The 23,098-nt window shown below is 45.2% G+C and overlaps 1 protein-coding gene across 3 annotated transcripts in view; it reads left to right on the top strand.

Moving 5' to 3' along the window:
* PPP1R9A (protein phosphatase 1 regulatory subunit 9A) overlaps positions 1–23,098 on the top strand; it is a 782,694-nt gene that overhangs the window by 713,765 nt on the left and 45,831 nt on the right. For all 3 annotated transcript variants that reach the window (XM_086941937.1, XM_086941939.1, XM_086941938.1), the window contains one exon: positions 5,144–5,326. In XM_086941937.1, coding sequence (XP_086798063.1) covers positions 5,144–5,326 — 183 coding nt within the window. The remainder of the gene's footprint in view (positions 1–5,143; positions 5,327–23,098) is intronic.

Raw genomic sequence — 23,098 nt, 5'->3', positions numbered from 1 at the left:
TGTCATGGTGAGCAAAAAAAAACGATGGATTTAGGCCCCGATCTCTGTACAGGGGTGAATGTATGACAATGTACTGCATTCTGTCTATCAACTGTTGTTTTTGCATTTGTCACCCCTAGTGGGACGGGTATGCTCAGACATGAGTCCGGTGCTCTCCATGCAACTGGAATCAAGCTATCCTGGCTGATGAGGGCTGAAAGTCCGAAACCGGTCCTAGGATGCTTGTTTCCAGTCCAGTGAGGACCTGGCTTGGCAGTGAGGGCTGGACTGTTCCCATGGGGCACGGGGTCTAGACTGATTTGCATATGGCTGGGTTCAAACTGGAATGGCATGGTGAGCAATGGCATGGTGAGTCCCGTGCTCTCCATGCCATTGGAATCAAGCTATCCTGGCTGATGAGGGCTGAAAGTCCGAAACCGGTCCGAGGATGCTTGTTTCTTGTCCAGTGAGGACCTGGTTTGGCAGTTCGTGCTGGACTGTTCCCATGGGGCACAGGGTCAAGACTGATTTGCATATGGCTGGGTACTGGGGGGAATGTATGAATTGTTTTTGCATTCTGACCATCAACTGTTTTTGCCTGTGGCATTAGAACTCTATGCACTTTACCACTGCTAAGCAGTACTAAAGTACTATTGCTTTCTCCTTTAAACATAGCAACATTTGTACTGGGGTAAATGTATGACATTGTTCTGCATTCTGTCCATCAACTGTTGTTTTTGCATTTGTCACCCCTAGTGGGACGGGTATGCTCAGACGTGAGTCCGGTGCTCTCCATGCAACTGGAATCAAGCTATCCTGGCTGATGAGGGCTGAAAGTCCGAAACAGGTCCTAGGATGCTTGTTTCTAGTCCAGTGAGGACCTGGCTTGGCAGTGAGGGCTGGACTGTTCCTATGGGGCACAGGGTCAAGACTGATTTGCATATGGCTGGGTTCAAACTGGAATAGCATGGTGAGCGAAAAAACAATGGATTTAGGCCCAGATCTCTGTACTGGGGTGAATGTATAACATTGTTTTGCATTCTGTCCATCAACTGTTGTTTTTGCATTTGTCACCCCTAGTGGGACAGGTATGCTCAGACGTGAGTCCGGTGCTCTCCATGCAACTGGAATCAAGCTATCCTGGCTGATGAGGGCTGAAAGTCTGAAACCGGTCCTAGGATGCTTGTTTCCAGTCCAATGAGGACCTGGCTTGGCAGTGAGGGCTGGACTGTTCCCATGGGGCACAGGGTCAAGACTGATTTGCATATGGCTGGGTTCAAACTGGAATGGCATGGTGAGCAATGGCATGGTGAGTCCCGTGCTCTCCATGCCACTGGAATCAAGCTATCCTGGCGGATGAGGGCTGAAAGCCCGAAACCGGTCCGAGGATGCTTGTTTCTTGTCCAGTGAGGACCTGGCTTGGCAGTTCGTGCTAGACTGTTCCCCTGGGGCACAGGGTCAAGACTGATTTGCTTATGGCTGGGTACTGGAGTGAATGCATGATTTCTTTTGCATTCTGACCATCAACTGTTTTTGCATTTGGCATTAGAAAGCAGTACTACAGTACTATTGCGTTCTCCTATAAACATAGAAACATTGGATTTAGGCCCAGGTCTTTGTACTGGGGTGAATGTACGACATTGTTCTGCATTCTGTCCATCAACTGTTATTTTTGCATTTGTCACCCCTAGTGGGACGGGTATGCTAAGACGTGAGTCCGGTGCTCTCCATGCAACTGGAATCAAGCTATCCTGGCTGATGAGGCCTGAAAGTCCAAAACAGGTCCTAGGATGCTTGTTTCTAGTCCAGTAAGGACCTGGCTTGGCAGTGAGGGCTGGACTGTTCCTATGGGGCACAGGGTCAAGACTTATTTGCATATGGCTGGGCTCAAACTGGAATGGCATGGTGAGCGAAAAAACGATGGATTTAACCCCTTCAGCGCTAATGACAAGGGTAACTCGTCATGGAGTTTCCATTGATTTCAATGGAAATTACATTGAAGTACCAGAAGAAGCATAGCATCCAAGTGGTTAAGCCCAGATCTCTGTACTGGGGTGAATGTATGACATTGTTCTACATTCTGTCCATCAACTGTTGTTTTTGCATTTGTCACCTCGAGTGGGACGGGTATGCTCAGAAGTGAGTCCTGTGCTCTTCATGCCACTGGAATCAAGCTATCCTGGCTGATGAGGGCTGAAAGCCGGAAACCAGTCCTAGGATGCTTGTTTCCAGTCCAGTGAGGGCCTGGCTTGGCAGTTCGGGCTGGACTGTTCCCATGGGGCACAGGGTCAAGACTGATTTGCATATGGCTGAGTTAAAACTGGAATGGCATGGTGAGCAAAGAAATTATGGATTTAGGCCCTAGATCTCTGTACTGGGGTGAATGTATGACATTGTTCTGCATTCTGTCCATCAACTGTTGTTTTTGCATTTGTCACCCCGAGTGGGACGGGTATGTTCAGACGTGAGTCCCGTGCTCTCCATGCCACTGAAATCAAGCTGTCCTTGCTGATGAGGGTTGAAAGCCCGAAACCGGTCCGAGAATGCTTGTTTCTAGTCCAGTGAGGACCTGGCTTGGCAGTTTGTGCTGGACTGTTCCCATGGGGCACAGGGTCAATACTGATTTGCATATGGCTGGGTACTGGGGTGAATGTATGAAATTGTTTTGCATTATGTCAATCAACTGTTTTTGCATTTGGCATTAGATCACTTTGCACTTTACCACTGCTAAGCAGGATTAAAGTACTATTGCGTTCTCCTTTAAACATAGCAACATTGGATTTTACTAAGTGGCACATTTAATATACTTATTGTGCCACTCACTTAAGCCCTTTAAACCATGCCTCGGGTCTGTCATTACAGCCTGTGTGCAGTTTTAATTCAAACTGGGAAAATAAACCTTTTGTCAAGCACAAACCTCCCTTTTTTATCAATATAAGTCACCCCTATGGTAGACCCTAAACAGCCCAGTTGTTAAGACATGTGTTATTCATTTTGACATGTCCGATAGTGAAAAACTCCTGTATTTGTTTTTCACTACTTGTGAGGCCAGCCTCTCCCATAGGATACAATTGGGTTGCCTTATTACATTTGTGCATATAAGTGCAAACATTTGATTAAGAACAGATAAAAATGTTGTATTTGGTCTCAAAGGAATTGTAATTTAAAATCCTCTCTCCATCAATCCCTCCAGTCATACGTCAACTCCACTGGCTGCCTATCAGAAGCTGGACCAACTTTAAAGTACTGTGCATCGCATATAAAGCGATCAACAACACGGGACCTGAGTTCCTAACAAAAGTACTATGTTCATACTACCCCAACTTACCCCTGCGCTCCTCCTCAGCTCACCTACTGACCATTCATCGCACAAAGAAAACATCCTGGGGAGATAGACGATTCACTGTTGCCACAGCCAGACTTTGGAATACCCTCCCCCTCCACATTAAAACCAGTCCCTCCCTCCTGACATTTAGGAAACAAGTAAAAACCTGGCTCTTCAACCAGTAGTCACCCAACTCAGCTCCTCCTCTTTTTCTCTACAGCTCAGAAACACCCCAGGGTATTTGCGCGCTATACAAATCGCACAAATAAATAATAATAATCCTCTTTCATTGTAAAGGCGGATTGTAAGTCAAAATTCTGAAAATTAAACTTTTAGAAAGTTTGCATTTTCTTGTCCTATTCCATTTGGTGCCTGCAGCCTGTGTCCTAATCTGCCTTCAGAACACTTGCAAAGAACATGACACCAGCCCTTTGCCAACTCAGACCTTTTGGAGACTGGCAAGGGAAAAAAGACATTGTCCAGTGCCAGATAGGGAGAGAGCCTACACATTTCTTCCACTTCATAGGCTGGCACCAAGTATGAATATTGAACCGTCAGGCCAATTCTTCAGTACATTTCTAGACCTGTGGAAGAATTCAGAAGGACTGTCTTGTACTCAGAGAACTCCCCTGCTGTTTAAGGCCTGTCTTGTTTCTCGGAGGACTGCCCTACTGCTACCAGAGAACTGCACTGCTGCTTGAGGCAAAAAAGAGCAGGACATCCTGGTTAGTTCCTAAATTTTAGGTAGAGAACATCTCATTTATACCACCACTGACACTCTAAATAGACTTTCATCAAATGTCTGTTTTTCTGGTAGGGTTTTTAAGTGTAAGATTAGCACAGTGCCATCCTCACTGAGCTACAAAAAGTGACAAGGCCTTTGTCATTAAATGTTTTTACAGCAAAGTCTTTACGGATAGGATTAGCAAATTCCATCAATGCTGAACTGGAAAATGCAAAAACTCTTTTGGGATTTCAGGCACGCTATTACAGCTTTGGATTGGTACAAACTATCCAAACAAACCTGGATTGAATAAAAGCAACCCCTGACACCCTTAATAGAGCACTTTGTACCTTTCTAGCTTGGCGTGGATGGCACTGTGCTAATCCTATGCATATGATATATTTAAATAGAGTTGGTGAGAAAACCTACATAAATACTGATAGCAGCTAGCTTGCTGAGCTCCTGGAATCTATATAGACCTACCTGTTCAACTCTCGTAGCTCTAGGCTTCAGATTAGAATGTAGGCGGACCCACCTGAGCCTGTCACCCTTCTAATATTAATTGAATGAGCACCTCTTGTGTCAGCTGTTAGGCCAAAAACCATGATATTTCAACAAACATAAACATAAAAACACGGAATTAAGTGGGAAAATATCAACAGCCACTCTTTACGGCACTGCAATATTGTTGCAAGAGCCACAGAAAAACCAACCTCCTTATTGTTAACAATCTCATGGAGAAATTGGAGTGTAATGTGTAATATACTAGTTGCTGATGTGTGTCTGTGTCGTGTTTGTGCGTGTGTGTGGGTGTGTGTGTGTGTAAGAGAGAGAGATGGGCCCCCCACACTAACAAGGAGAGTTTCAGGCAGGATTGGTTGTTCTTCCCAATATGAATCTTAATTCTAGCATGATATAACAGAGAGGTAATCGGATATTTGTCGTTGTGTTTTTTCCTCTTCAATGACAAGTAAGTCCACCTTCAATGCCTCAGCGTTAAGCAACATCTACTAGGCATGACCGCAACCTTTTGCATGTGTCAGTTTTATTTAGTGAACGCCTCTGACTCTACTTGATTTTCTAACCAATAACACAGTGCAATGTTGTTTTTGCAGATTCTCGATGATGGGCAGTCACCTAAACACAGCAAGTGGCAAAATCATGTCATTCAAGAATGGAGTACAAAGCAAGTGTGCCAGTGGCTAGCTGGCATGCAGCTGGAACAATATGCTTCAGAATTCACTGCTCAAAATATCCATGGTGAAGAGCTTCTCCAACTGGATGGAAGCAAACTCAAGGTAAAGAGAGTGTTTTTAAAGACAACACTTTTTGGTTAATGCACCTTTTGATTTAGCAACTTTTATCATTTCACACTGACATTTAAATTAAGCTTTACATTGACTAATTCTTCTCCTGAGAAATGTGGTGTAATATTCAATACAGTATACCCATAAATAACGTTAATGATATTTACCTTGACGGTGAAGTATTTAGAAACAGTATGCATATACATATATTGTAAAATTATCATCACCCTTAACGTTTTCTTGCTCTCACATAGAGAAGGCATCATTGATCTTGACTCATTTAATGTGAGTTGATTTCTGTGGCCTTAAGCAACAATCACCATATGTGCCAATGTTCATATGTTTATATCATGTGAAAAAGTTACAGTAATTAAAAAAAAGAATACATTTAGCATATATTACATGCCAACATATAAACATTAGCATAATAACTTTGAGAAAATCATAAAATGCAAACTAAAGGGCGGATTTAGAGTGTGGTGGAGACAGCACTCAGTTGCATTTCCAAAACAGTACCCTGACTTCCAAACTTATGGTCCACTCAACTAATTTAAAAGTGGACCGACTGAAAGTATGTAGACGACAGAGCGTATTCTGGCTCTGTTGCAGCATATTCTTCCAAAGGCCCAATGGAGTACGGGCTGTCAGAGGTTAGCCATACAACCGTTCCTCCAATTTAGAGTGGGCAGTCGGATGGCTTTTACTCTCCATCACACCTGGTAAAATTTGGCAGTGATTGACAGTAAATTTTTTTAAAAAGAAGCCACTCCCCCCTGTCATAGGAGAAAACTCCCATGGTGTGGGGGTCATTAACCAAAGTTTTAAATCATTGAGAGGAACTAATCTGATTGCAGTCCCTGCCAATATTAAAAGATGTTCAAGGGGCCAGTGGGCATTTCTGATTTTAAGGATAATATTACAGTCAGGGTGGTGGAGTAATTTAATTCATCACCCTGACAGATAGTACTCCATCCTCCAAACTTTAAATCAGGCCCTTAATAACTTAGAAATTGAAATTATACATTCAAAATATTTGTTAAACTAACAATTATAATTCTAATATATACAAATAATCATAGGTTATGTTGCATATTAAAGCACAGTATAAAATGTATAATTATGATTTTTTTTAAATGGAAACACAAACAATATAATCATTAAACAATTAAAAAATACACTAAAGAAGTTAGGTATTAGGGGGCATGGCCAACCAAGATAGCTGCAAGGACGTGCCTCAAGGGAACTCCGCCTCCCCACCACCAAATCCTCAGATGTCCTTCTGACCTAAACAATCATCTTGCTCCAACTGGCCATAGTCCAATTGCTCTCACATCTGTGTGGCCCTCCAAGTGAGCAGACACAGATTTGCGGCCTCCTTGGGGAATTAAAGAGTCGTGACCATAGGCAGAGTGGCCGCTGCAGTCACTGGTCAATGTGGGGCCACTGGGTGAACTCCTTCTTCAAAAGCAAATATAACTGTGTAGGGCCAGTGTAAATGCTGCAGCGGGCCCATTGTGGATGGTTGGATGGTCTTGAAATGCCCGCCCAGGTGTGCCGGCTGGCCCTCAGACCTGGGCGGCACCAGAGCAGCAGAAGACATTTGCCTGGGGACCCGCTGGGGCCCCCAGGGCGAGCCCGCTGAGCCAAGGGTGCGGTCTCCTCCCATTTTTGTCAGCGGGAAGCTGAAGAGCTGTAGAGCCATTGGATTCATGACACAAACGCAGTCTCCCCAAGTCCTGCCTTGGTCTATCCGAGGCCAAGTGCTGCTGGTTCGGCCTAAATGCGGAGGGGGGCTGGGAAGGCACTGCGCTCGCTAGAAGGAGCGTCGCTCTGCGCTGGAGGGTGCCCTGTGCTACAGGTCCTGAGCACTGGTGACATAGGATCTGCCCTGGGACCCACTGAGAGACAGTGTAACCAGTAAGGTACCTTTGGACAGTATCGGAGGGACACCAGTAAAAAAGGCCATAGTGTCTCACCTCTGTGAGGGTCAGTGGGAGTTTCTGGTAGGACCCAGTGATACCCTGAAGTCAGTAGTGGTGCAGAGCATCAAACTTGGCTTGCCTGTGTTGGAGGTCCTGATAAAGGCATCCCACCCTCCCAGGTGCAGGAGAACACTGGAGGCCTGTGGGCCCCGGTCCTGTATGGTGAACTCCATTGAGTGTAGGGGACCTTTAGTTGAGGAGAGAGAACGTGAGGGGTGGGGCAATCCCTCACTCCTGGCTCTCCTTAAGGACTTGGTTGCCGTCTGGACTCTGGTGTGGCCCTAAGCTGCCTGCTTGACATTGGGTTGCGGCACTGCTTGAGTGTTGATGTCGGCTCCTCCTTGTGTCCCAGGGTACCTGTGACATCCTCTTTCCCCTTTAGTGGCTGCTGCCTGCCCCTGCATGCATTAGGGGTCAACTGTGTCATGTACTCCAATGAGATTGTAGTGCTTACTCTTTGAACTGTCTAACTTGGATTATGGGGAAGTTCAGGCACCAGAGGCAACAGCAGGGGAATACCAGTATTCAGTACACCACCCTGCACCAGGCCACCCAAAGAAACGCTAGACAGTAGCACCGAGGCAAAACAGAACGCTCCCCGGAACGTCAGGAAGAACCCTCACTTGCCGCCCTCCTGGAGGCTATACAAGGATCAAGAGATGTGCTCGAGAGTCAAATTGGAGAGGTATCTAGTAAAGTGATTCTGCTCCAGGCGGATTTCCTCAAAGTAGTGGAGAAGATGGATAATGTGGAATCCAACATTGCTTTCCTCCAGATGGAGGTAGGACAACTTAAACAACAGGTGACTCGGCTGACCAGCTTAAAAAAGCACCTTGGAGGATCGAGTTGAGGATGCTGAGGGTCTTTCATGGAGAAACAATTTACGCCTGTTGGAATTTCCTGAAATGGCTGACGCCCAGTCTACAGAGCACTTCTTATAGCACTGGGTGAGAAGCATATTACGGCCTGTAAGTTTGTCTGCCTTTTTTTTTATAGGGAGGGCACATAAGGTGTTGGAGCTGGTCCTTCCTCTGGGCACCCCCCTCAAGGGCACTCATTGCTCGCATAGTGAATTATAGAGACAGGGATGCGATCCAGAGAGCTGTGAGGGAGGATCCTGTTTCACAGCTCAAGAGCAGAAATATTGCACTTTACCCTGATTATGCACAGAATGTACAGGAGCACTGCAAATAATTTTTAAAGGTCAAGAAATGGCTGCATCCCATGGACCTCAAATAAACGCTCCTCTACCCAGCTAAACTACGTGTCATAGTGGTGGGTTAGTCACACTTTTTCAAGCACCCTGCGGATGTCTAGTCTTGGCTGGATTTGTCGGATAGACCTCCTGTGCGCCCCCTGAATACAGTTGAATCTTCAATGTGACAATCAAGGACCCCCTGTTTCAAAAAGATAATCCATAGTACAGGGAAATAATCAGTGTGAAAAAAATTACCAGGTGTCAACACTAAAGAAGTGAGGGGAAATGTACAGAAAGCACACAAATAAAGTAGTTAAAAAGGTGTAGTTGTATTTATTACAAATAGAAAAATAGAAACATTCATATTAAAAACATTACAGATGATGATTCAAACTGCACCGACAAATCTATGGGTAACCTAATGACACATTAATCATATACATATATCACAGTTACAAAAAAAGCAATTTTCAATTAAAAACAACAGACAAAATAAAACATTAAATCACAATATGAGAGAATATCATAAAAAGATCTGGTGGGAAACAATGTAGGTCGACGCGCGTTTCGGCGTTATAGAAAACGCCTTCATCAGGAGCCACAAAAAAAAGCTAAACAACTCTGATGGTGTATGTGATAGTCTTCTCAAACAACTGCAAGAGAGCTAGGCGACTCATTTATATTCTGGTAATGTATTGAGTAAGCAGTGCATCGTTATGCTAGAAACATATGCAGGTGCATCAACCTATGGGAGCAGTAACAACAATATTATCTGGCTTCCCGTAGCAGTTGGTAAAAACGGAGTATTGCAGCCTTTCAATGAAATGAAATTTCGTTGATATACGAATATTTTTTATCTCTCTCAAACTCCTTCCACCTAAGGGAACCTTTAAGCTCGTATGTTCAATAACATGCAGCCATTGAAAAAGGAAAATGCCACGGTTTGATGAGATATTCTGTAGCCGACAATGATGTAGGGTATCTCATTCAGGAGGTTTACGTGGAGTCCGGATGTAAATGATTTCATCAAACGCAATGAATGGCGGTAAATGGCAAGAACACAGCTACAATATAGACCGTGTTTCGTAGAAACAAAGGTTTGCACTAGGTGGCGGAAACACAGCTATGATTCCGACCTTGTTTCGTGGATAGAAAGGTCGCCGGCGTGTGCATCAACCTGCGGGAGCCGCGGAAATGATCTCTGCTGGCGTCCCGCAGCCGTTGGGATAAGAGGTAAACCTCTTTACCCTGATTATGCACAGAATGTACAGGAGCACTGCAAATAATTTTTAAAGGTCAAGAAATGGCTGCATCCCATGGACCTCAAATAAACGCTCCTCTACCCAGCTAAACTACGTGTCATAGTGGTGGGTTAGTCACACTTTTTCAAGCACCCTGCGGATGTCTAGTCTTGGCTGGATTTGTCGGATAGACCTCCTGTGCGCCCCCTGAATACAGTTGAATCTTCCACAGTAATGGTGAGTGACGTGGGTGCCGCTGCCTCTACTTCAAGGGCCAATCCTTGCAGCAGGTCGCATTATGATGCAGGACAATGGCACCATGGACACAGCAGGGCTTTACCGGTGCTGGAAATGGGACGGAGTAACCCCTCTCAGAACGGCAAGTTCTCAGTCACTTCCTCGCACAATAGTGACGTTGCTGCTGCAACTGTATCAACTTGATGGGTTGTTTTATAATGGCCTTGACTGAGGGGCCTTCTTTGTGGGCTGCTCTGCTGTGCATTGGCGGGTGATTGACTGACTGTTGTTCGCTTAAGGTACAGTTGATGTGGATAAGGGACTGTTTTTCATTAATTTTGCGGTTGGATACTGGAATCCACCTGGTATATTATGCAAACTATTCGTCTTTCTCGCAGGTTGGCCTAATTTGGTTTGCCCCTGGGGTGCCCTTTCCCTGACCTACATGGAGACAGATGTGTAGGGACATTATCTGTTACTCCAGGGCAGACCTTATGGAGTGGAGGTCACCATTGCCAACACATATGGGCCCAAAACTGATAAAGAGTTTTTATCTGACTCTGCAGTATGTCATTTCCCCTGCTATTGATTCCTGAGCACTGTAGGTTGGGGATTTTACCTGCGTAATGGATGGGGCTTGTTCGACACCCCACCTGCCCTCACACTAAGCCTAAAATGACATGTGCTATGGGAGGTTACAACTCAACAGGGCTTTGTGATATCAGACGGCTTCCCACCCCAACTTGAGGGAATATACATGCCAATCCCCAACACACGGTACCTTCAGCAGACTTGACCACATCTTACTGCCTGCCTCCCTAGGCTCTAGAGTACTAGCAGTGATGCACTTGTCCCATTATCTCTCCGATCATGCCCCTGTGTGCTGTTTGATTGTATGGGGGAGAGGTGCTCAGTCATCATGCACGTAGAGGTTACCTCCGGAAGTGTTACATGATACCACAGGTAGATAGATGTTAGCTGGTGCCATAACAGAGTTCTTTGAGCTGAATTGGTCATCTGTGGATAGTCAGGCTCCAGAATTGGAGCAATGAAAGCTGTGATACGGGGCCGCTGCATAGGCCTCTCCTTTGGGTTAAGGCAGATTTGACAGGCTTAGCTCACTCACAGGGAGGAGGAACGGGCATGTTTTCAGACAATCCCCTGGATGATGTGGAGGGACATAGGGGGAGGTGTGGGCCCAGTGACAGGTAGTGTGTGTGTGCAGGATGGACCTGAAAATGTACCCTGTGATCTTATTGCCAGCTACTCCACATTGAGGAGAACAGTTCTAGGCAGCTCCTATCCTGGATCCTGCACCAGGAGACCTCCAGCTCTCCCAATCTTCTCCTTAAGTGCTCTCAAGGGCGGGATATTTACACACAGAGGGTATTGTGGACATCCTTAAGGACCACCTAGAACAGGTGTATCATATCCAGTGGCCACCCTACCTGGAGCAAATTGCTGACTTCATAGCTGCCCTGCATATCCAGTGACTAGGGGATGTTGTGGCACAAGAATTGGATGCAGCTCTTACTGGTGAGGAAGTCCGGACCATGATTGTCTGTCAGCCCAGTGGGAGGGCACTGGGCAGTGATGGCTTTCCTGCTGAATTTTATCAGGCCTTTACCTGTATACTCACACAGAGAATAATTGAGGTGTATCAGGAAGCTGGGGACATTGGAGTGTTGCCTCCATCCATGTGGAACAACTGTATCTGCATGCTTTTGAAACCTGGTTCCAGTGCATCAGACTACTCTGCCTATCACTCCCTCACGATGATTAACACGGAGAGGAAGGTGCTTTCCAAAGCACTGGCCCTTAGATTGCATCGGATGATTTCCCAGGTAATCAATGATGACCAATGCTTACTGGGTACAGTCCAATGCTTACTGGGTACAGTACCACTATAGACTTATGCCGATTGATGTATGTCCTTCAGATGAGAAACAGGCATTTGTGCCCATTGACTTTCCCAATGTTTTTGACACTGGTTGACTGGCATTACCATATGATGGTATTGGAGGAAATAAGGTTTGGTTTACATTTACAGACCTGGATCTGCCACCTATACACTGAGGGTGAAGGTTGGTCGATCATGCTTGAGCCCATGAGTAGGGGGCAGGGGCACATGTCAGGGATGCGCGTTGTCCATCCCTTCTCTTTGCTATAGCGCAGGAGTCCCTAGCCATCCAGGTTTAGCAGGTCATGTCTGACTGAGGAATCAAAGTGTGGATAGTCAACCATCTGGTGTCCCCCTTTGTGGATGACACCCTTTTCTATCTCTCATGCTCCGGGCTCCATCCCTCTTCTAATGTACTACTTAGATGCCTTGGGGAGCTTACAGTTCTTAAAATTACCCATAGAAAACTATTGGTGCTCCCCCTCGGCACCATTGTTGCCCATACGTTAACCTCTCTGCTGGATTTGCCCCTACCCTGGGAGACTGATCAGTTCTGAACACACAGTGTAACGAAATTGGCGATAGATGTAGCTGAATGGTCAGTGGCTGAAGAGGTAAGCCTAAAAAATGTAGTTGTGATGAAAAGGTGAAGGAGGATTTGAAACTCTGGGTGGATCGCCTGGTCGAATTTATAGAGTCATAGGGCTCCTAGGTGCTCTCTTCAAATGACGATGCAAACTCTACTGATACAGATACTTGACAACCGATTCTGTAGTTGTGGCAGAGTTCAATTTGTTTGTAATACTCCTGTGTTGATGTATTCCACAAACTGTTCTAACCTTCCTCTATGTCACATGTCACATGGGTGAGGATGGCTCTTGTTCATGTGCTTGTTGCTGTAATTTTGCGAAAACCAATGGACAATGTCTATAAAAAACAGAACATAATAAAAAAAAGAATTATAACAATTTTAAAAACAAACTCAAATCTCCTGAAAGTATTTTTTTAAATACAGAGATAAATAAAAAATAGTAATCTAACTGCAATCCAAAAATATTAAAACAAATAAAAACTATTGAAATACAAAACTATAACTCTACAACACTGGAAAAAAACATATTTTTTTGCAAGAGGAAACAGATTTACTATTTCAAATTCAATCTAAAAGGCGTTGGAGAAAATGCTTGCCATTGGGGATCAAATACACTATTCTTACTCCAGTCCATAAAATGCTGGGAGAAGTGCATACATTAGAGGAGTGTCAGATTTGCTTTTCTACCTGCCGTCTAACAAATAGTGGGGAAAGTGCATAAGTTGGTAGATGTAATATTTACTGTTCTAAGTACAGGCTAACAAACGTTGTAGAGAATGTGAGCGAGTGGTGAGATGGGTGGAGTTTACTTTTCTAACTCCAGTCTGAGATAGATTGGGGAAAATGTAAACATTGAGGGTTTGTGGGGAATACCAATTCTATTTTAAGTGTAGTCTAACAAATACTGAACTTTTGAATTGTACCTCCAATCCCTTAAATCTTGGGAGAAGTGCTAAATTGGGGGAAGGGGACTTCAATTTACTATTCTATCTCCATTCTAACAAGCGTTGAGGAAAAAGTATGGATCTAAGGAGTCAGATTTAATATTCTATCTCCAGTCCCAAAAACAAATGGAAAAATGCATATAATGGAGTTTGGGGGGATAGATTTAATGTTCTAACTCAAACCCCACAAACATTAAAGAACATACATTTATTTTGGGGGTCAGGTTTAATATTCTGACTCCAGTACAATAAACATTGGGTAAAGTACATACATTTGGGAGAGGTCAGATTTACCATTCTAACTGCAATCTAACAAACATTGGGGAATATGCATGCACTGGGGGTGGAGGCTCATAGGTACTATTCAAACTCGAGTCTAACAAATACTAAAAAGGAGTATACATTGTGGCGGGTGTTAGGTGTGGTCGCAAACTTCAATCTAATAAAACATGGGAAAAGTGATTTGTTTGATTTAGAGTTTTATAAAGCATGAACGAATACCTAAAGGCACCTCAGCACTAAGAGCCACCATTAAAGTGTAGTGAACAGCCAGGTTTTTAAAAGCTCACAAAAGCGCAAAAGAGAGGATGCAGATTTTATTTCCAGGGAAAGCAGGTTCCAGTTGCATGTGGTACAGAGCATGAAGCTCCTGCCTCTTCAGGAGGAGAGTTTATGAGATGGCAACCACTAAATTCCTAGATGTGCTCGACAGGAGACAAGAGGCCTGTCGAGGACATACCACATAGATTTTTCTCTGAAAAAGTGGGGCCTAGCCCCTGAATGGCTTTGTAACTGATACAATGAGCTTTAAAATGCATACTCTGGTGCATAGGAAGCCAATGTAAACTCACTAAGGTTTGAGAGGCAGACTGAAATTCCAAGATTTTAATCAACAACCTGGCTGCTGAATTCTGGAGAATCTGGAGATTTTTGAGAGGAGCTTTAGAAAAATTAACATAAAGTCCATTGCAATAGTCCAACCTGGATATTACAAGGGCCAGGACAACCATTTTTAGAAAATTTGGAGGAAGAAACTATATTATTTGCCTAATGGAAAAGGAAGTAGAGACAACCTTATTAACTTGATCTTTGTAAGAGAGCTTGTCATCTAACAGGATTCCCAGATGTTTCACCTTTTTCAATGGTGCCGGAAGCGAATCCAATTTATCGACCCACCAGGAGGGGTTCCAAAAGGAGGAATTATTTCCAGATAAAATAACCTCACGTTTACAGGAATTTAGCCTAAGACAATAACTATCCATCCAAGCACCTACCTCCCTCATGCAATTGCGAAAAATGTCCCTTGGGTCTTGGCTTTTCCTAGAGAGGGAGACAACAATTTGAATGTCATTAGCGTATGGCACAAGCAACAGCCTAAAGGATTTCACCAGGGCCACCAAAGGTGTTACATAGATGTTAAAAAGCATTGGACGTAGGATTTAGATGTAAATTCGCCCATGGATAACATCTGACCTCTCTCAGTCAGAAAGGATCTGAATAAGTCTAAAGCCACACCATCAATACCAAGGCCTTCGAGCCAGTCAATTAGTGCCAATATTTAGAGCTCACATTTACTAGACCCAAATAATATAATACTCCATGCAAATATATGTTTAAAACAAACTAAAATCATTAACATATTATTTTTAATACTGTGAATTTATATATTTAAAATCTTAAAATTGTATTTCAATACTTAATTAAAAAAATTAAAAAGCTCATTCAAATCCACAAAATACCACACACCCTAATTAAAATACAAAAATTATTTTTAAAAGTTTACATTGAACAATATTTTATCTTAAAGAAATGGCATAAAGAAATAATAACATCAATTAATGTAACAGGATGGCATATGGACATCAGAACGGAGCTTCAATACATTTACAGTAAGTGTCAACACTTCATAACAGGATTGCTGCATTTTCTGCACTTTGTATTAGTGCAGGCATATTTCAGTAAGGATTTTATGTTTGTGACCAGACAGCACTGGTATTTCTCAGCAATGCTACTGTGTTTTAGGAAAATAGATCAACACATATGCAGTGCTACTTTACTTTCATTGGAACACTGCTGGTGCTTCTCAACAGGACTGATAACCTTGTAAGCAGAGATCAAGGGATAACATTAAAATACCACACACTTTTAACCAAATGACGCTCAGCAAATCTGTGAGGCAGGCAGCCTGGCGCTCATTAGCGGATTACTCCACCCATGGAATTGTGAAAATAATATGACCAAATGATGGATTTTACACCTAGGTGCTGAAGGACTTTTTCCAAAAAGGATACACTGTCTAAGTAGTTCTGTATGGGTACTCATAAAATAATCACATTTGTCAAATGCTATCTAATGTTAGACCCATCAGTCTTTCTCGCCTTACTTCTTTCTGTCTGTTTCCATTACTGTTTCCATGCATCAATGTAAAAATCCTTTTTCCATCTTTTATCCATCTAGTCTAACTTCTTTATTTCTATCCTTCTTTCTGCCTTATCCCTCATTCAACCTGCCTTCCCCTCCTTCCATCCTACATTCTACCTTTGTTTCTTCTCTTCATTCACCTTTTTTCCTTCTCTCGTCCATCTTCTATCTTTCCTCCCATTTTGCCTTCCTCCCTAATCCATGCACAAAGTCCTCTCTCCATCCATCCATCAATCCCAATAAATCTGTCCATCCTTTTTACAGGCATCCATCCTTCTCTCCATCTCCAACCTTATTCTTTCCATCCATCATTCCCTCTCTCTATCCTTCATTACATTCATCCATCCACCTTTCCGCTCACCCTCCTCTCCACTGATCCTTCTTTCCACCTAGCCTTCTCTCTACCTGTCCATCTACTCACTCTTTTCTGCATCCATCCATCTTTTTATGCAGCATTCATCCAGGCTTCATTAATCCATACTTCTCTGCATCCTCCAAATGTCTTCATCCTTCCATCCATGCTCCTTGTTCCTTTCCATCTATCCACCCATCTCCATTCATCCATCCATCAGTCCTCTCTCCATTCCTCCATCTTTCTTTCCACCCAGTCATCCTTTGCTTCTGTGCTCTCTTGTGAAATTGTTGCCTCACTCCATTGCTCCATCATAGCAGACTCTTTCAATTGGGTGAGTTCTAGCATCAACGATCAGTCATAGGACACCAAAAAGAGAAAATCACATGTTTTATGTTACTGAGAACTACACAATTGGAACCTAGCCCCACTCAAGCAGCTAAAGTGGGTGGTTGATGACACCCATGTAAACCCCGATAGATGTCTCCCTGCTTCCATCTTCAGTGATCTGCAGACCCAAGTTATAAATTGGCATGGCAGACACAACCTTCCACCCTTCTGTGGTTGGTAAATTCAGTGCCAATCAATATGTTAATAGTAACATCTGCTTTAAAGATTTATTTAAGCATTATATAGAGCTAATATGCTCTATTAAAACAAATTATTACCAGTAGGCTTTCAGTCAAAGGGTAATGACACTCCTCTTCACCATTACTCAACTTGGTTAGGGATAGGGAGGCACTGCCACTTCCAGCAAGAAATGCCATTTTTTATTGAAAACTCCTGCCACTTCTTGGCAGGACAACTATGCTTTTAGTTGGGCAGGAACACTACCTCAAAGTAGGGATGCCATACATCTAGAAAATCCAAATTGGATGCATGGCTGGACTATCCCTGTGCGTGGTAACTTGGAAATACATATCACAAATCAATGTTGAATGAGTTCTGAGTTAGGTATGACTCCACATTCAGGACTGCTCTTCTATGAAAACACGCAACATTTCTAGTACTGCTCTAAGGCCCTATTCTTGATCAAGATGTAGTTTTCAATTCATCTGCCACTTCAAAAATCACCTCTCTTGGATAAAGATTACACCGCTAGATCTCTAGTGGGATGACATCTTTTGGCCTGTCATCTAAAGATATTTGGAAGAAGGAGTTATATATGATTCTTAAACTACACCACATGAAAGAGAACTGCAATTTGGATTTATTTCGTACAATGTTCTTGTACTTTTAAAGCCCTGGCAATTATATACTTATGAAGTCTACTGTTTTCTTCATAGATTTCATTCACACAGCAACATACAGCATAGCATGCCTGTGGCAGAAATGCTTAAAATAATGTGAAGAATCTAAGTCCATTTAAAATAAATGCATTAACAGGTGGATTCCCGCACCAAACTGGATTGATGGTTATAACTACTTGACATTCCATTCCCTTAAATATATCTATACCTTGTCAGTTATGGTGCCATACAGCTAAAACTCCTTTCGGTTTAACCTTAAAAGAAGAGAGATAGTATTACAAATAGAGAGCAGGATATAGAGAATGGCAAAGGGAGAATGAGACTCAGAAGATAAAGATGAAGGCAGAGACATAGAGTGAAAGTGGTGGGTGTGGGTGTATGGGTGTGTGGGGGTGGGGGTGGCGGTATGTGTGTGTGAGTGTGTGCAAGCAAGAAAAAGAAGAGAGCCAAGAAGTTGAGAATACCAAAGGGGTAGAAAAAGAGAGAGAGAAAATACAACAGTGAAAGAGAAAATGTGAGGAAGAAGTGCAAGAGGGAGACAGAGTCAAGATTTATAACAGAGAGTATTGTGGAACAAGTGATTTAGGAATGCAGAGTGACAAGAGAATAAAAAACATGAAAAAATATAGAGCTAGAGGTTTGCAGATAAAGCAGCCAAATCACAAACTGACTTGTGTAGTACATGAAGCAGCACTACCAAAGTATTAATGACTTAGTAGTGATAAGGTAGTCTTGCATAAAGTAGTACTACAGTGGTTTTCCTCAGTTACTACAAAATGCTCTTCACAACCCCATGGCCAGTGACCACCATCTTTACATCGGCTATCTTTTTTTCCGTGTGGAAATTTTCACCAATCTTTCCAAACGTAGATATACTTTTTTGTAGTAAATGTGAGAGGGACAAAATGGGGTCGCTGAAAAATGGAGAACACTTACTACCAAATGAGAGGAGGGGTAGGAAAATTCAAGGAGGGGTTAAGGTGGGAAATGCCATACAAAATACACCCACAAATGAGTAAGACAATGGCTGCTACTACTTTTAAATAATGGATCTGATTCACAAAGATATTCTACACTTTTGACTAAGTTTACTACTGTTCTGTATACACAAACTGCACTTTTGTAGTGATTTACACTTTTGTATTTACTCACCCTTTTGTAATAAGTCCAGCACTGCACATGTATAACCACTGGTACTGCAACAACCTGAAGGTAGGGATTCATTACAAAAGTGTAAATTTGTCCACATGTATATGTTAATACAAAAGTGCAGTTTATGACTACAGAAACCTAGTAAATTTACATAAAAGTGTAAGTTACTACAAAAGAGCAGTTTGTGAATAGCGCTTTGTACTATGTTTTGGAGTATTAATGTAGTACTACAAAATGCACTACAAAGGGTAGTTTGTAAATCAGGCTCTATGTACGTTAATGTTCAACAAGTTATATATCATGATTAATTAAATATTTTATTATTTTAAAAGTTTCTACACTTAAAACAATGAATTTACTTATGATGATCTAGATGAAGATCTCATGTGTAAGTGGGAGGAAGGACTGACCAGTTCTTTAAATAATCTTGTGTGTATTCCTATTGGTAACATGTAAAAGAAGAGTTGGTGAACCTGAGGTAGTTATAAAAGAAAAAGTAGCAATGGACATGCCAGAACATACAAAGAAAAATTATGCAATACTACAATAGTTTATGAAGTGCATATAAAAGAAGATATCCCCCGTCGGGTTCCTGAGGACTTCGGGCCAAGCGGCCCCAACTGGGAGCCCAAGCGGGCCGGGTGCTTCGGCCCTGGCACCGTTGGGTGCTTCAGCCCCGGCGCCGTCGGCGACTTCGGTCCAGACGCCGCAAGGTACCGCTGGATCCGGTTTCCGGATCCAGGCCGCCGCTGGTCGACCTTACGACCCCGCAGGCATCTGCCCCTAGGGTGTCATCCTCGGCGGCGTCCCCACACAACGCCTTCTCTGGTCTACCCCTCGGTCCGGATCTGGCATTGGAGCGGCTTTGATCGACGCCGCATTCGGCGCCGGCCGAAGCAGAGTACTTCGAAGATCTGGGTCCATCCTTTACACCTGAATTTCAGGATATGGACGAGGAGGGGGACTGGGGGCAGTTTGAGGACCCCCTGACACGTGAGTGCCAGTCATTCCAGTACTGGACACAGGAACTAGGGGAAGCCAGTGGCCTGGATCACTCCTCAGACACTGGTTTTGTCTCCCCTCCTACTGTGGCTACGGAGGAGGGGGCTGCTTATAGTGTGGTGCTGTTGAGGGAAGCCAAGGCCTTGGCTCTTGAGCTCCCCTTTGCAACAGTGAGGTCTAATATCCTCACAGAGGTCCTTAAACTGCAGGCAAGCTCCCCAGAGCCTCTACTGCCTTTTAATGAGGCTCTCACGGATGTCCTGTTGGGCACCTGGTCCAAGCCCACTACAGGTCCCCCTGTAGATAGGAACGTCGCTAGGCGCCACCGCCCAGCCCCGGCCAACCCTAGTTTCTTGTCCACCCACCCCCGAGAGCCTGGTAGTCCAGGCCTCTACTTCCCAATCCGCATTCCTGACGGTACCACCAGATCGGGAAACCTAGAGGTATGAACAGTTTGGAAAGAAGATGTTCTCCTCCCTTAGTTTTGGGTTGCTGTCGGTCAACACCACCTGATTCTTGGGATGTTACACCCACTCTTTGTGGGATACGGTTGCAGCCGTTGTGCCTGAGTGCCCGGAGGGAGCCCGGGCGAAGCTCGCTCAAGTCCTCGCAGAGGAAAGAGACGCAGCCCGGTACTCGCTAGGAAGAGCGATTTTCACGTCTGTGGCGGTTCGCCGCCACACCTGGCTGAGGTCCGCCAACTTTTCGGCCGATGTCCAAAACACCCTTATGGACATGCCGTTTGATGGCAGCCACCTCTTTGCTGGCAAGGCAGATCATGCGCTGGAATGCTTCAAGGACTCCAGGACTACGGCCAAGTCCTTGGGCCTGTCAGCCCTACGTCTGCAATCTTCTGCCCAGCACTCCTTTTGTGGCCACTGAAGGGGTGCTCCCACACATCCTGCCTGCCACGGGCCGCAGACTAACATTCAGCACGGTGGCAGATGTGGTTACCGTCACGGCGGTAACAGGGGACAATGGCGCGGCCAGTCCAAATCCACCCCCGCAGCATCCGCCTCAAAGCATTCCTAGTCCGAGCTTTAAGGCCCATTTAACGCCAGTGGGGGGCAGGGTTCGCCATCACCTCCTCCACTGGCGCACCATTACATCGGACAGGTGGGTGCTGCAAATCATCCGAAGGGGCTACTCCCTCCCCTTCGAGGCGACCCCTACAGCCATGCAATTGCAGTACCACCACATGTCGGGGGTTCACTTGCAACTTCTGCAAGAGGAAGTTTCTTGGCCAAGGGGGCCATCGAGTGCATTCCTGGGCCAGAAGTAGGACGTGGTTGTTACTCCCACTACTTTCTGGTTTCCAAGAAGGGCAAACGGGGCCTACGCCCTATCTTGGACCTAAGGACATCAACGGCTTCCTCCGGAAGGAGAAGTTCAAGATGCTGACTTTGGCTCAGGTCTTAGCTGCCCTGGACCCGGGAGACTGGAAGGTAGCGTTGGACTTGCAGGACGAATATTTTCACATCCTTGTCCTGCCGGCCCACTGGCGCCACCTGAGGTTCACAGTAGGCCACGAGCACTTTCAATTTACCATGCTCCCCTTCGGCCTTACCAGCACCCCACGGGTGTTCACGAAAGTGATGGCGGTGGTTGCAGCTCATCTGCGCAAGTTAGGGGTTTCAGTCTTACCCTACCTCGACGACTGGTTGTTGATGGCGGGCTCACCCCAGACAATCGTCAGCCACCTCCAGACTATGGCCGACTTCCTCAACTGCTGGGGTTCTCCATCAATGTGCCAAAGTCGCACCTGTGTCCCTCTCAGAAGCTCCTCTTCATCGGAGCGGTTCTAGACTCGGCGCAGTTTCGGGTTTATCCACCCAAACAGCGGGTTTGGGATATTCAGGCTGTGATTCGGATCTTTCAGCCGTCATCCTGAGTCTCAGTCAGGTTGACGCTGCGGCTCCTGGGGCTGATGGCCTCCTGCATCTTTCTGGTGCATCTCGCCAGGTGGCGGATGCAGGCTCTGCAGAGGGACCTGAAGTTTCAGTGGGCCCAGCATCAGGGCAACTTGTCTGACAATGTCTTGATCTTGGAGTGCACTGCAAGACAGTTGCAGTGGTGGCTCATGGACCGTGATTGGGTCAGCGGCAGATCCCTCTCCCTACCCCAATTGGAGCACGTAGTTGTGACAGACACATCCCCCCAGGGCTGGGGGGGCGACATGGGAGAGGCGGAGATCAGAGGACTCTGGTCTCCAGCGGAGTCCCCGCTCCACATCAACCTTCTGGAGCTGCGGCTCACACTGAAGGCATTCCTCCCCTCTGTCTGGGGGAGTGTAGTGCAGGTGTTCACAGACAACACCACCGCCATGTGGTACTGTAACAAACAGGGCGGGCTGGGGTCGTGGACCCTATGCCAGGAGGCTCTGCGCCTCTGGCAGTGACTGGAACATCAGGGCGTGACCCTGGTGGTTCAACACCTGACAGGTTCCCTGAACGCCAGGGGTTGGGGTGAGCCTTGGTCAGATCTATTTGCCACAGAAGAGAACATGCAATGTCATCATTTCCAAGGTGGCGCTCGCTTGGAGGCGCTTTTTTTCGTGAGTGGAGCTGCGGTCTGTTGTACCCCTTTCCGCCTATACCACTTTTGCCCAGAGTGCTGAAGAAGATCAGACGTGACCAGGCCCAGGTCATCCTTGTGGCTCCAGACTGGGCATGAAGAAACTGGTATCCCGAGCTACTCAGCATGTCTGTCGATCCCCCGATTCGTCTGCCTCTTCATGAGGACCTTCTGTCGCAGCAGCAGGGGACGGTCCTCCACCCGAACCTGTCCAGTCTCCACTTACATGCGTGGAGATTGAGCGGCAGCAGTTGAGGCCATTTGACTTGCCTCCTGAAGTCTGTAATGTGATTCTGGCAGCCAGGCGTCCCTCCACAAAATCGGTATACGCCTGCAGGTGGAACCAATTTGTGGTATTGTGCACAGCAAAGGCTGCGGACCCCCTGTCTGCCCCTCTTTCAGAGTTTCTCCTCTTTCTTCTTTCTCTTGCCCAGCAGGGCTCTGCTCTGGGCACTCTAAAGGGCTACCTCTCTGCCATTTCCGCCTTCTTAAGGCTCCCTGATCAGCCCTCTTTGTTCAAGTCCCCAGTTGTAAATAGGTTTTTGAATGGCATCACTCATATGTTCCCTCCTGTTCCTTTCGTGATGCCTCAGTGGGACTTGAACCTTGTTCAGACTTATCTGATGTACGCTCCCTTCGAGCCACTTCATAACTGTCCTCTTCGTCTCCTTACTCTTAAGACTGCCAGGAGAGTGAGTGAGCTCCAGGCTCTTTCTTCTCAACCTCCTTTCCTTTCTGTCTATCTGGACAAAGTTGTGTTGCGGACACGACAACTTTCCTGCCCAAGGTAATCACAGCCTTCCACATCAGGCAGTCCATTACCTTGCCCACCTTCTTTCCGCCTCCGCATCCTTCAAAAGAGGAAGAGAGGTTTCACCGTCTGGACCGAAAATGTGTGCTCTCATTCTATCTGAATCG

Source organism: Lissotriton vulgaris, chromosome 10, assembly GCF_964263255.1.
Source record: "Lissotriton vulgaris chromosome 10, aLisVul1.2, whole genome shotgun sequence".
Classification (NCBI taxonomy): Eukaryota; Metazoa; Chordata; class Amphibia; order Caudata; family Salamandridae; genus Lissotriton; species Lissotriton vulgaris.
The sequence above is the reverse complement of the archived record's forward strand: the minus strand, read 5'-3'. Positions and strand labels throughout refer to the sequence as shown.